This window comes from Oncorhynchus gorbuscha, linkage group LG08 (assembly GCF_021184085.1).
Source record: "Oncorhynchus gorbuscha isolate QuinsamMale2020 ecotype Even-year linkage group LG08, OgorEven_v1.0, whole genome shotgun sequence".
In the NCBI taxonomy this organism is placed as follows: domain Eukaryota; kingdom Metazoa; phylum Chordata; class Actinopteri; order Salmoniformes; family Salmonidae; genus Oncorhynchus; species Oncorhynchus gorbuscha.
The window spans coordinates 43,052,199-43,065,502 of record NC_060180.1 but is presented as its reverse complement, the minus strand read 5'-3'; the positions used below and the strand labels follow the sequence as shown (position 1 = coordinate 43,065,502).

Below are 13,304 nucleotides of genomic sequence, written 5' to 3'. Positions count from 1 at the left end.
AACTGACATTCCCTGAAATCTAGAGTCTTAAATGATATCAAACAATGACGTTTTATGTTTGTCCTGTTATCTGGTGTTCTCTGGATATGGTCATGTTTCTTTGACCCCTGCCCTCTTCCTTGTCCCTTTCTTTCTGACTTCGTCTCTCTCTGCCTTTATCCCTCCACAAGCATGAGGGATGCACAACGGTTAGAGGTGCTGTGTCTAGAGCAGAGAGGGACAGAAACAAAGAGGAAGGGAGAGATATGTACACAGAGAAGAGGAAGAGAGAGATGGAGAGTGGTAGAGGGAGAATGGATAGAATAAGTAAGATATCTAAAAAATTATAAAAAATATATGGAGATATGGGGCTCCCGAGTGGCGCAGCGGTCTTAGGCACTGCATCGCAGTGCTTAAGGCATCAATACAGAACCGGGTTCGATCCCAGGCTGTGTCACAGCCGGCCGTGACCGGGAGACCCATGAGGCGGCACACAATTTGCCCAGCTTCGTCCGAGTTACGGGTGGGTTTGGCCGGCCGGGATTTCCTTGTCCCATTGCGCACTAGCGACTCCTTGTGCTGGGCCGGGTGCCTGCAAGCTGACCTCGGTTGCCAGCTGGCCAGTGTTTCATCCAGCACATTGGTGTGGCTGGCTTTCCGATTAAGTGAGCAGGGTTGTTTTTCGAGGACGCATGGCTCTCAACCTTCACCTCTCCCAAGTCCGTAGGGGAGTTGTAGTGATGGGACAAGACTGTAACTACCAATTGGATATTGGAGAGAAAAAGGGGTAAAAGTACAAAAATCTATATATAATAGATGAAGAGCAAAAAAAGAAACAGAGAGGAAGTGGGGGGAGAAAAATCCTATCCAGACGAAGGCACCTTGCACCAGTGCCTTTATCTGTCACTCAGTGGATGGGTAAGTGAATACCAAACAGTTTCCCCTGTCACCATCCTGTCTGCATGCCTGCATGGTTTACTGCTGGGAGACAATTACTAGGTGATACCAAGCATCTCCCTGCCTAATTACATGTAAATCCTTATCGTGTTGATGATTGTATGGTAAACAAGCCCGTTCAACAGTGTGACGGTCTCATCATGGGCAGAGGTAGAGGTGATAGAGCGTATAGCTGTGGAGCAGGTAGGTAGGGAGATAGTGTTTCTAACCTGTGATTGTGTATTCATTTCTCTCTCACCTTTTCACTCTTTCTTATTCCAACGCCTGTCTTTTTCAAACGTTGGCTTATAGGGCTCCACCTGACAGCTTTTATGAGCCATTAACCAGGCTTGTGCTCAGCAGAGACAGGGAGGAGTAAATCAATGCCTGTATTAGGGATTTATGGTCTGTCAACCAGGAGCCTGCCATAACCATTCATTAGGCTGAATTATAACCCAGACCAGGGGAACAGCAGGAGGTAGCTTAAAATACTGGGACACTCTACATCTGCGTGATGGATTGACAGCTATCACTTAGCACTGTGGTCTAATACAGGTACCTGCCAAAATAAAGGAAACACCAACATTTAGCGTCTTAGTAGGGCGTTGTGCCACCACGAGTCACCAGAACAGCTTCAACGTGCCTTGGCATGGATTCTACAAGTATCTGGAACTCTATCGGAGGGATGCCACACCATTCTTCCACGAGAGATTCCATCATTTGGTGTTGTGTTGATGGTGGAGGAAAACACTAGTCTCAGGCGCCACTCTAGAATCTCCCAGTGTTTTATTGGGCTGAGATCTGGTGACTGAGAGACACACACACACACACACCCTTTAAACCCCCTGTGCTCCTTTGAGACCCCTCTTTCAAAGTCACTGAGATCTCTTCTTCTAGCTGGTAACCTAAAACAATGGACAACTGGGCATTTGTGTATATGACACTAAGTATGATGGGATGTTAATTGCTTAATTAACTGAGAAACCACACTTGTGTGGAAGCACCTGCTTTCAATATACTTTGTATACCTAGTATACTCAAGTGTTTCCTTTATTTTGGCAGTTACCTGTATGTCGTAAGAGAGGAGGAAGATTGATGGATGGGGTAAAACATCCCCATTTGTTTGAGATTGAGGACCGACAATTTCTGCTAATGAGCACTAAGGTGACCTGCCTAAATTACTACAGACCCGTAGCACTCACATCTGTAGCCATGAAGTGCTTTGAAAGGCTGGTAATGGCTAAGCTAAGGACCCTCCCTCTGCAACTGGACTTCCTGACGGGCCGTCTCCAGGTGGTGAGGGTAGGTAGCAACACATTTCCCACGCTGATCCTCCACACTGGAGCCCCTCAGGGGTGCGTGCTCGGTCCCCTCCTGTACTCCCTGTTCACCCAAAACTGCATGGCCAGGCACGACTCCAACATCATCATTAAGTTTGCAGACAACACAACAATGGAAAGCCTGATCACCGACAACGATGAAACAGCCCATAGGGAGGAGGTCAGAGACCTGGGCGGGTGGTGCCAGAATAACAACCTCTCCCTCAATGTAATCAAGACAAAGGAGATGATTGTGGACTACAGAAAAAGGAGGACCCTAGCACGCCCCCATTCTCATCGACGGGGCTGTAGTGGAGCAGGTTTGGAGCTTCAAGTTCCTCTGTGTCCACATCAACAACAAACTAGAATGGTCCAAACACACCAAGACAGTTGTGAAGAGGGCACAACAAAACCTATTCCTCCTCGGGAAACTAAAAAGATTTGGCATGGGTCCTGAGATCCTCAAAAGGTTCTACAGCTGCAACATCGAGAGCATCCTGACTGGTTGCATCACTACCTGGTACGGCAACTGCTCAGCCTCCGACCGCAAGGCACTACAGATGGTAGTGCGTACGGACCAGTACATCACTGGGGCTAAGCTGCTTGCCATCCAGGACCTCTACACCAGGCGGTGACAGAGGAAGGCCCTAAATATTGTCAAAGACCCCAGCTACCCCAGTCATAGACTGTTCTCTCTGCTCCCGTATGGCAAGTGGTACCGGAGCGACAAGTCCAGGACCAAAATGCTTCTCAACAGTTTTTACCCCCAAGCCATAAGACTCCTGAACAGGTAATCAAATAGCTACCCAGACTATTTGCATTGTGTCCCACCACCCATAGCATGGGTTGGTCACTTCCATAGCAATATATTGAATTATCACCACCAAAAATGTCTTCCTTATTAACTGTCAATCGTATCCACTTATTGTTAATTTTTTTGCCAAAAGGTTCAAGTCATTAATTTGTAAACTTGGAAAAGTGGGAACAACCTCATAATATAACAAAGTGTTCTTAATAAGTCCAAGTAAAGGAAATGGAATTGTTTGGTAATGTCATGTTTGTCATTTATTATCATGTCTTGTCCCTGTGCTCCCCATTCTATTCGTTTCCCTCTGCTGGTCTTATTTGGTTCTTTCCCTCCTTCTATCCCTCTCTCTCCCCCTCCCTCTCTCACTCTCTCGCTCTCTCTTCTCTCTATCGTTCCGTTCCTGCTCCCAGCTGTTCCTATTCCCCTAATCATCATTTAGTCTTCCCACACCTGTTCCCGATCCTTTCCCCTGATTAGAGTCCCTATTTATTCCTTTGTGTTCCGTTCCTGTCCCGTCGGTTCCTTGTTTAGCATTCACCATGCTGTGATTGTGTATCGCCCTGTCCTGTTGTGTTTTTTGCTGTGATTGTGTATCGCCCTGTCCTGTCGTGTTTTTTGCCTTCATCAGATGCTGCGTGTGAGCAGGTGTCTCTGTCAACTACGGCCTGCGCCTACCCGAAGCGACCTGCAGTCTGTGGCCGCTTCTCCTGTTATTCCCCTCTACAGACTAGAGGATTTCTGTTATTCCCTGTTTGGACTTGAATAAACTCTGTTTCTGTTAAGTCGCTTTTGGGTCCTCTTTCACCGGCATGACAGAAGGAACCGACCAAGGAATGGACCCAGCGACTTCAGACGCTCGTTACACTGCCGTCAAGATCCAAGGAGCCATGCTCGGCAGACACGAGCAGGAATTGTCTGCTGCTCGCCATGCCGTGGAGAACCTGGCCGCTCAGGTTTCCGACCTCTCTGGACAGTTCCAGAGTCTACGTCTCGTGCCACCTGTTACTTCCTGGCCTGCCGAGCCTCCAGAACCTAGGGTTAATAACCCACCTTGCTACTCCGGGCAGCCCACTGAGTGCCGCTCCTTTCTCACGCAGTGTGAGATTGTGTTCTCTCTCCAACCCAACACATACTCTAGAGAGAGAGCTCGGGTTGCTTACGTCATTTCACTCCTTACTGGCCGGGCTCGAGAATGGGGCACAGCTATCTGGGAGGCAAGGGCTGATTGCTCTAACAAGTTCCAGAACTTTAAAGAGGAGATGATTCGGGTTTTTGACCGTTCAGTTTTTGGTAGGGAGGCTTCTAGGGCCCTGGCTTCCTTATGCCAAGGTGAACGGTCCATAACGGATTATTCTATTGAGTTTCGCACTCTTGCTGCCTCTAGTGAGTGGAACGAGCCGGCGCTGCTCGCTCGTTTTCTGGAGGGACTCCACGCAGTGGTTAAGGATGAGATTCTCTCCCGGGAGGTTCCTTCAGATGTGGACTCTTTGATTGCTCTCGCCATCCGCATAGAACGACGGGTAGATCTTCGTCACCGGGCTCGTGGAAGAGAGCTCGCATCAACGGTGTTTCCCTGCTCCGCATCGCAACCATCTCCCTCCTCTGGCTTTGAGACTGAGCCCATGCAGCTGGGAGGGATTCGCATCTCGACTAAGGAGAGGGAACGGAGGATCACCAACCGCCTGTGCCTCTATTGCGGAGTTGCTGGACATTTTGTTAATTCATGTCCAGTAAGAGGCCAGAGCCCATCAGTAAGCGGAGGGCTACTGGTGAGCGCTACTACTCAGGTCTCTTCATCTAGATCTTGTACTACTATGTCGGTCCATCTACGCTGGACCGGTTCGGGTGCTACATGCAGTGCCTTGATTGACTCTGGGGCTGAGGGTTGTTTCATGGACGAAGCATGGGTTCGGAAACATAACATTCCTTTCAGACCGTTAGACAAGCCTACGCCCATGTTTGCCTTAGATGGTAGTCATCTTCCCAGTATCAAATTTGAGACACTACCTTTAACTCTCACAGTATCTGGTAACCACAGTGAGACTATTTCTTTTTTGATTTTCCGTTCACCTTTTACACCTGTTGTGTTGGGTCATCCCTGGCTAGTATGTCATAATCCTTCTATTAATTGGTCTAGTAATTCTATCCTATCCTGGAACGTTTCTTGTCATGTGAAGTGTTTAATGTCTGCCATCCCTCCCGTTTCTTCTGTCCCTACTTCTCAGGAGGAACCTGGCGATTTGACAGGAGTGCCGGAGGAATATCATGATCTGCGCACGGTCTTCAGTCGGTCCCGAGCCAACTCCCTTCCTCCTCACCGGTCGTATGATTGTAGTATTGATCTCCTTCCGGGGACCACTCCTCCTCGAGGTAGACTATACTCTCTGTCGGCTCCCGAACGTAAGGCTCTCGAGGATTATTTGTCTGTGTCTCTTGACGCCGGTACCATAGTGCCTTCTTCCTCTCCGGCCGGGGCGGGGTTCTTTTTGTTAAGAAGAAGGACGGTACTCTGCGCCCCTGCGTGGATTATCGAGGGCTGAATGACATAACGGTTAAGAATCGTTATCCGCTTCCCCTTATGTCATCAGCCTTCGAGATTCTGCAGGGAGCCAGGTGCTTTACTAAGTTGGACCTTCGTAACGCTTACCATCTCGTGCGCATCAGAGAGGGGGACGAGTGGAAAACGGCGTTTAACACTCCGTTAGGGCATTTTGAGTACCGGGCTCTGCCGTTCGGTCTCGCCAATGCGCCAGCTGTTTTTCAGGCATTAGTTAATGATGTTCTGAGAGACATGCTGAACATCTTTGTTTTTGTCTATCTTGACGATATCCTGATTTTTTCTCCGTCACTCGAGATTCATGTTCAGCACGTTCGACGTGTTCTACAGCGCCTTTTAGAGAATTGTCTCTACGTAAAGGCTGAGAAGTGCTCTTTTCATGTCTCCTCCGTTACTTTTCTCGGTTCCGTTATTTCCGCTGAAGGCATTCAGATGGATTCCGCTAAGGTCCAAGCTGTCAGTGATTGGCCCGTTCCAAGGTCACGTGTCGAGTTGCAGCGCTTTTTAGGTTTCGCTAATTTCTATCGGCGTTTCATTCGTAATTTCGGTCAAGTTGCTGCCCCTCTCACAGCTCTTACTTCTGTCAAGACGTGTTTTAAGTGGTCCGGTTCCGCCCAGGGAGCTTTTGATCTTCTAAAAGAACGTTTTACGTCCGCTCCTATCCTCGTTACTCCTGACGTCACTAGACAATTCATTGTCGAGGTTGACGCTTCAGAGGTAGGCGTGGGAGCCATTCTATCCCAGCGCTTCCAGTCTGACGATAAGGTTCATCCTTGCGCTTATTTTTCTCATCGCCTGTCGCCATCTGAGCGCAACTATGATGTGGGTAACCGTGAACTGCTCGCCATCCGCTTAGCCCTAGGCGAATGGCGACAGTGGTTGGAGGGGGCGACCGTTCCTTTTGTCGTTTGGACAGACCATAAGAACCTTGAGTACATCCGTTCTGCCAAACGACTTAATGCCCGTCAAGCTCGTTGGGCGTTGTTTTTCGCTCGTTTCGAGTTTGTGATTTCTTACCGTCCGGGTAGCAAGAACACCAAGCCTGATGCCTTATCCCGTCTGTTTAGTTCTTCTGTGGCTTCTACTGATCCCGAGGGGATTCTTCCTTATGGGCGTGTTGTCGGGTTAACAGTCTGGGGAATTGAAAGACAGGTTAAGCAAGCACTCACGCACACTGCGTCGCCGCGCGCTTGTCCTAGTAACCTCCTTTTCGTTCCTGTTTCCACTCGTCTGGCTGTTCTTCAGTGGGCTCACTCTGCCAAGTTAGCTGGTCATCCCGGTGTTCGAGGCACTCTTGCGTCTATTCGCCAGCGCTTTTGGTGGCCGACTCAGGAGCGTGACACGCGCCGTTTCGTGGCTGCTTGTTCGGACTGCGCGCAGACTAAGTCGGGTAACTCTCCTCCTGCCGGTCGTCTCAGACCGCTCCCCATTCCTTCTCGACCATGGTCTCACATCGCCTTAGACTTCATTACCGGTCTGCCTTTGTCTGCGGGGAAGACTGTGAGAGCCGCCAATAAACGCAGGATTAAGAGTCCAAGGTATTGTTGCGGCCAGAGAGTGTGGCTTTCCACTCGCAACCTTCCTCTTACGACAGCTTCTCGTAAGTTGACTCCGCGGTTCATTGGTCCGTTCCGTGTCTCCCAGGTCGTCAATCCTGTCGCTGTGCGACTGCTTCTTCCGCGACATCTTCGTCGCGTCCATCCTGTCTTCCATGTCTCCTGTGTTAAGCCCTTTCTTCGCACCCCCGTTCGTCTTCCCTCCCCCCTCCCGTCCTTGTCGAGAGCGCACCTATTTACAAGGTACATAAGATCATGGACATGCGTTCTCGGGGACGGGGTCACCAATACTTAGTGGATTGGGAGGGTTACGGTCCTGAGGAGAGGAGTTGGGTTCCGTCTCGGGACGTGCTGGACCGTTCACTCATCGATGATTTCCTCCGTTGCCGCCAGGATTCCTCCTCGAGTGCGCCAGGAGGCGCTCGGTGAGTGGGGGGTACTGTCATGTTTGTCATTTATTATCATGTCTTGTCCCTGTGCTCCCCATTCTATTCGTTTCCCTCTGCTGGTCTTATTTGGTTCTTTCCCTCCTTCTATCCCTCTCTCTCCCCCTCCCTCTCTCACTCTCTCGCTCTCTCTTCTCTCTATCGTTCCGTTCCTGCTCCCAGCTGTTCCTATTCCCCTAATCATCATTTAGTCTTCCCACACCTGTTCCCGATCCTTTCCCCTGATTAGAGTCCCTATTTATTCCTTTGTGTTCCGTTCCTGTCCCGTCGGTTCCTTGTTTAGCATTCACCATGCTGTGATTGTGTATCGCCCTGTCCTGTCGTGTTTTTTGCTGTGATTGTGTATCGCCCTGTCCTGTCGTGTTTTTTGCCTTCATCAGATGCTGCGTGTGAGCAGGTGTCTCTGTCAACTACGGCCTGCGCCTACCCGAAGCGACCTGCAGTCTGTGGCCGCTTCTCCTGTTATTCCCCTCTACAGACTAGAGGATTTCTGTTATTCCCTGTTTGGACTTGAATAAACTCTGTTTCTGTTAAGTCGCTTTTGGGTCCTCTTTCACCGGCATGACAGGTAAACCTTAATATATTATATCTGAGTAATATTAACCTGAAATTTACCAATGAACTCCCCAATGAAACTCCCCAGTGTTGTCTAACAAATGGCATGGATTTGAAAATGGATTTCCTATTAAATTGAATAGCTCTATTATTCCAAATCAATGGGTCAATTGTGCTAGACTATTATTTTCCAGAAAAATTTAATTTGCTGCTGAAACTTGGAGGGTCGAAATCACATTTCATTGGGAATGTTCAAGTCCACCAAGTTTATTAAACAGACTGTTAGAGATATGATAGAGGTAGGATTAGACATTATTTCAACCATTTAATTCTAAAAGTACCCACTAATGACTCAAAATGAATAGCCTGTAAACCTACACGATCATAGTCTTTCACTAATTGAAATGTCTGAATATTTAATATACATGTTATTCCTCTAAATAAATCTAAATATAACAGAATTGTTTTATGTTATTAAGAAGAAAGAAAAAGGGGACTGATGGGTCAATTATTCTAGATAAATCATCAGTCTTGGATAAAATAATACGACCCAAAATTGAGATATCACATTGCAGCCACTGACTTAATGAAACAATTATGGAATTAATCCTATTAGCGATGTTTAAAGATTCTCTATCTGACATGTTTTTAGTGATAACAATTCCTAAATATGTAACTTCCTTTTTAACTGGTATGGAGGCAATGTTGACAGTCACAGCAATGAATTGGCATGAGATCACATTTGTTAAGGTTGAGAGTCAACCCAGAGGCCATAGAAAATGTCTTGATTCTGTCAATAGCCAAGGGAATAGCAGCCCTTTAGGAAAAGGGCAGCATCATCTGCAAATGGACTGATATTTTTATCTATACCAAAAATACGTTAAAAAAAAAAAAACCTTTAAAGTGCTCAGATTTGTTAAGAAATATGGCTGGTGATCTGTGGCTAAAATAAATAAAAGGGGGGGAGATTGGACAACCCTGTCTAATTCCTCTAGCAATAGAGAAATTAGTGTTACGACTTCTATTAATGGTGAGTGGAGGAGTCAAGCGCAGAGAGCAGGTAATTCCGTACGTTGATCTTTTATTCCAACGACAGCGGAGACATGGACATTCAAAACACAAGGGCGCATGAAACAACCCATCCAAAATACACAGGACAAAAACTGTCCGGAAAAATAGCGATCACACTAAATACACCAAAACCAAATAAACAGAGAACAAGCCCGCACAATACCCAGCGGGACTAGTGCACTTAAATAGCCTATAAACAAAACTAACTCAAAACAGGTGCACTCAATTAGACCCAATTAACAGAACATAAGGAAAGGGAATCGATGGCAGCTAATAGGCCGGCGACGATGACTGTCGAGCGCCGCCCGAACAGGAAGAGGCACCATCTTCGGCGGGATACATCATCCTTATCACTTTACAGAAAATCTCCCCAAACCCAAAAGTAGAGTTCTAAATATAAAGTTGTGCTCTAAAGTGTCAAAATCCATTAAAAACTATCTAAAAACAACATAAAGCCATCATCTTCCATTAACTCACTGTAATCAAAAATATCCAATACCAATAGTATACAGTTATGAATACTCCTTCCTTTAATGAAGGCTGATTGAGTTTCACTGATTATATCATCAAGGCCTTGTTTCCGCCTATTGGCATAGACATGGGCTAGTAACTTATTGTCAGTTGCCAACAATGTGATTGGTCTCCAATTGTCCAGGTAAAGAGAGCCCTTCTTTGGTTTGGGTATAAGAACTATTACGGTGTCATTTACATAAATGGATGCAGTACTATTTCTAGTCTGCCTACACTTCTCCAAATGAAAGTAATCATGTTTTTTCCACATTTGTCCATTCGGCCTTTGAACGGATGAAGGTGCCCTTTGCCTTATCGCTGTATATGTCGTGCAGGCCAAATTGGCATTTAGCAAGCTTGGCTTTTTCATCTTCATTTAAGTCAAGTTTATTGCTCAGCCTGTTAATATCAACAATAATATCCATCTGCTTGGAAAATCTTTTCCGAACTCGCATTTTACCAGTAATGATGGCAAGACATCGAATTCAGAATTTAATCTTTTACCATTTGTTAGTATAAGTAAGAGCAGAATCGAGACAGGCTTCTCTGATAAGGTCTTTAGACTGTAAACAAAATGACTCTCAAAGAGAGTTACATTTCCAGTATGCTTTAGGAAATGTCTCGTCAATATCAAAACAAAAGGAAAGAATAATGGAACAACGCTCTGTCAGAGGAGCTGAGGAAATACTACACTCACTGACAAGATTCATAAGATTGAAAGATACCAACCAATAATCAATTCTAGATTTGAATTGTCTGTCGCTTCTCCTGTGGCCTGTCTATATCTTAGTCTCACAAGCGTCACAACCCAGTATTGAGGCAACATCCCTACTGGATATTTCATAGATATGTGATGGGGTAGACAACCATCGTAGAGCAAATTAAGAAAGCTGGCAATAATGAAATGTGGCTACACACTCTAAAGCTCTGAGGCTATGACAGATGAAAGGAGGCAGGTTTTTGGTCATGTTACTTTCACCCTACAAACTCTTTCAAATCAGTCCAGAAGAAGAGAAGCAGAGAAGGAAAGGTGATGGAATACATTAGAACAGCATACTTAATAATTCCTTCCTTGAAGCAGGCTTACCTGATTTAACATAACTTGACAGGTGAAAGCAAGGGCTCCTCCACATAGCTTTCACTGTCAAGTCATGTCTCACCAGTAAGCAGTGGTGTGAAGTACTGAAGTAAAAATACTTTCAAGTACTACTTCAGTAAAAATACTTTCAAGTACTACTTAAGTCATTTTTGGGGTATCTGTACTTTACTTAAATATATTTTTATTTTTTATATATTTTTATTTTTACTTGACTACATTCCTAAAGACAATATTGTACTTTTTACTCCATATATTTTCCCTGACAACCAAAAGTACTCGCCACATTTTGAATGCTTAGCAGGACAGGAAAATAGTCCACTTCACACACTTATCAAGAGAACACGTGGAGAACACAACAATCTCAGAGTGTTGGAGTGTGAACCTGGCTGTCCGTACATTTTAAAAACAAGAAAATGGTGCTGTCTGCTTTGCTTAATATAAGGAATGTTAAATGATTTACTTTTGATACTTAAGTATATTTAAAACCAAATACATTTAGATTTTTACTCAAGTAGTATTTTACTGGCTGACATTCACTTTTACTTTAAAGAACACGTTTAAAGTGGCGTTTAAATTGACTGTACAACTTTCATAACAGTTACATACCAATAAAAATACATTTAAAAAGACTAGACTGCTGGCCTTACTGAGTCGATAGGAACATTAGCCCAAGCTATTTAGGAGGGATATCCCACCTTCTATTAAGGTATCTATACTTTTACTCAAGTATGACAATTGGGTACTTTTCCCACCACTGTCAGTAACTACTTCAAAGAGTGGTGGAAAGTAGCATACATTTTACACCTATGACCCTGCTTGGGCTCTGATATTGCCCAGCCCTGAAATAAGTATACCCTGCCCTCTTCTGGGGGTTTGGGGGGAACAGCCAGTGTACACAGATTACATCATTGTTTCTGATGATTAGGTCATGCTGCCTGACACCAATCACACTGTGAGAGAGAGAGCTGAAGTCTCCTCTGGTTGTGTGAGCCCACTGCATGTGGCTATGATACAGAAGTAGACCTACAGGCCACATTCATTAGACCTAAATATCATTAGCAGAGTAACATGGGGAACATTTAGCAGCTCATACAGACACTTGCTGACAGAAATATAACAATAATGACGATGATAATAATAATCATCATCATCATCATCATCATAAATAATCGTTTATTAGCGGGGAAAATAAGCGAAACTTTCAGGTGACCTTGGTTTTCGAAATTGATTTGGTTTTTTGGAATAAAATGACACCTCGGCAATGCTCAACCATAATAGTCTTCATATCATCCCGTAATTTATTTCACATTCTATATCAAATTGATTGATCTGATAAGAGCTGAAAAGCCTTTTCAATTCTGTCCCAGTATCACTATGCAAGTTTTGATTGCTACCCCAGCAGTGGTTTGGGGGGACTGGATGAAACCCACGAAACAGCCCGAAAACACATTACAATCGAGGGGTTATTTTTGCCGTGCGTTCAACTGGCTACCTGAAACTGCACTTAACGATAAAAGCCGAATGTTTAGTGGTACCAGATTAAAACGATTAATCAAGCCTGGTTTTAAGAATTTAGCCTTAACCCCTTTTCGTCATGACCGAACAGCGTTACTTCGGATGAGCGGTATCATACCGGGTTTATTAGGCAGAACCCCCGAATATTACATGCTCGATTACATTCATAATAACGCGAGAGTTTGTAAGTTGCCTGAAGGCTGTAGTTGCAACTGTCAAAGGTAGTGGAAACGCGCATAAACCAACACACTACTTACTATATTACTGTACACCGCAGAGAAGATAATACCCGTGTAAAAACCCCGAGGTAAGGAACTGCAGACGGCAACGAACGCGACCGAGGTCGAATCTTTTCGTTGCTTTTTTCCTCCGGTTCGTTTTCTTTTACTCGAACTAACTCTCGTGCAGCTATTGCAAATTACTGCACTAAACATATTTGTGTGTCTCCCTTTAGCTTCAGCCAGCGCAATGATTTGTAATACTCCTCCTTCGTATTAAAGTCGCCATTTTGCTTCACTGCCCAGATTAAACCTTGTATTTAAAATATTATCTTCAAGGAGTCGGAGCCGTCTCGATCTTTCCTGCCTGCTGATTTCATACGCGTTGAGTTGCCAACGAGACGATTGAGGTTGACTACGTGCCTCGTGGTTGACATATTCATGCATATGAGAGAGGGGGCAAGTGAAGGCTGGAAAAGGGTGAAAGTCTCTAGGATTTAAATAGGAATTTCCCTTTTCCTCCTCCCGTTCTCTCTTCTTCATCGCCCCCTCCTCCTCTTTCCTCGGATTCACAGAGGGGGCTAAGGACCGACCGTGACGACTGGCAGTCCGCCTGCACCGACGCTCAACACGGCAGGTGTGATTGCCATGTAAGACCGGGAAAGGCGCAGCCCTACGGCTTGACCCGTACGTGGGTGACCCGGGCCACCCAGCCGGACTCCGACATTCCAGGTA

At 45.6% G+C, this 13,304-nt stretch overlaps 2 protein-coding genes across 2 annotated transcripts in view; both read left to right on the top strand.

Annotated features, from left to right (window-relative positions):
* LOC124040652 (sterile alpha motif domain-containing protein 10-like) overlaps positions 1 to 13,304 on the top strand; it is a 155,663-nt gene that overhangs the window by 142,085 nt on the left and 274 nt on the right. The window contains exon 5 of the mRNA XM_046357734.1: positions 13,145 to 13,301. Within this exon, the coding sequence (XP_046213690.1) occupies positions 13,145 to 13,301 (157 nt within the window). The remainder of the gene's footprint in view (positions 1 to 13,144; positions 13,302 to 13,304) is intronic.
* LOC124040651 (zinc finger protein 512B-like) overlaps positions 12,550 to 13,304 on the top strand; it is a 100,147-nt gene continuing 99,392 nt past the window's right edge. Inside the window, exon 1 of the mRNA XM_046357733.1 lies at positions 12,550 to 13,301. The gene's annotated coding sequence lies outside the window, so the exon portion shown is untranslated. The remainder of the gene's footprint in view (positions 13,302 to 13,304) is intronic.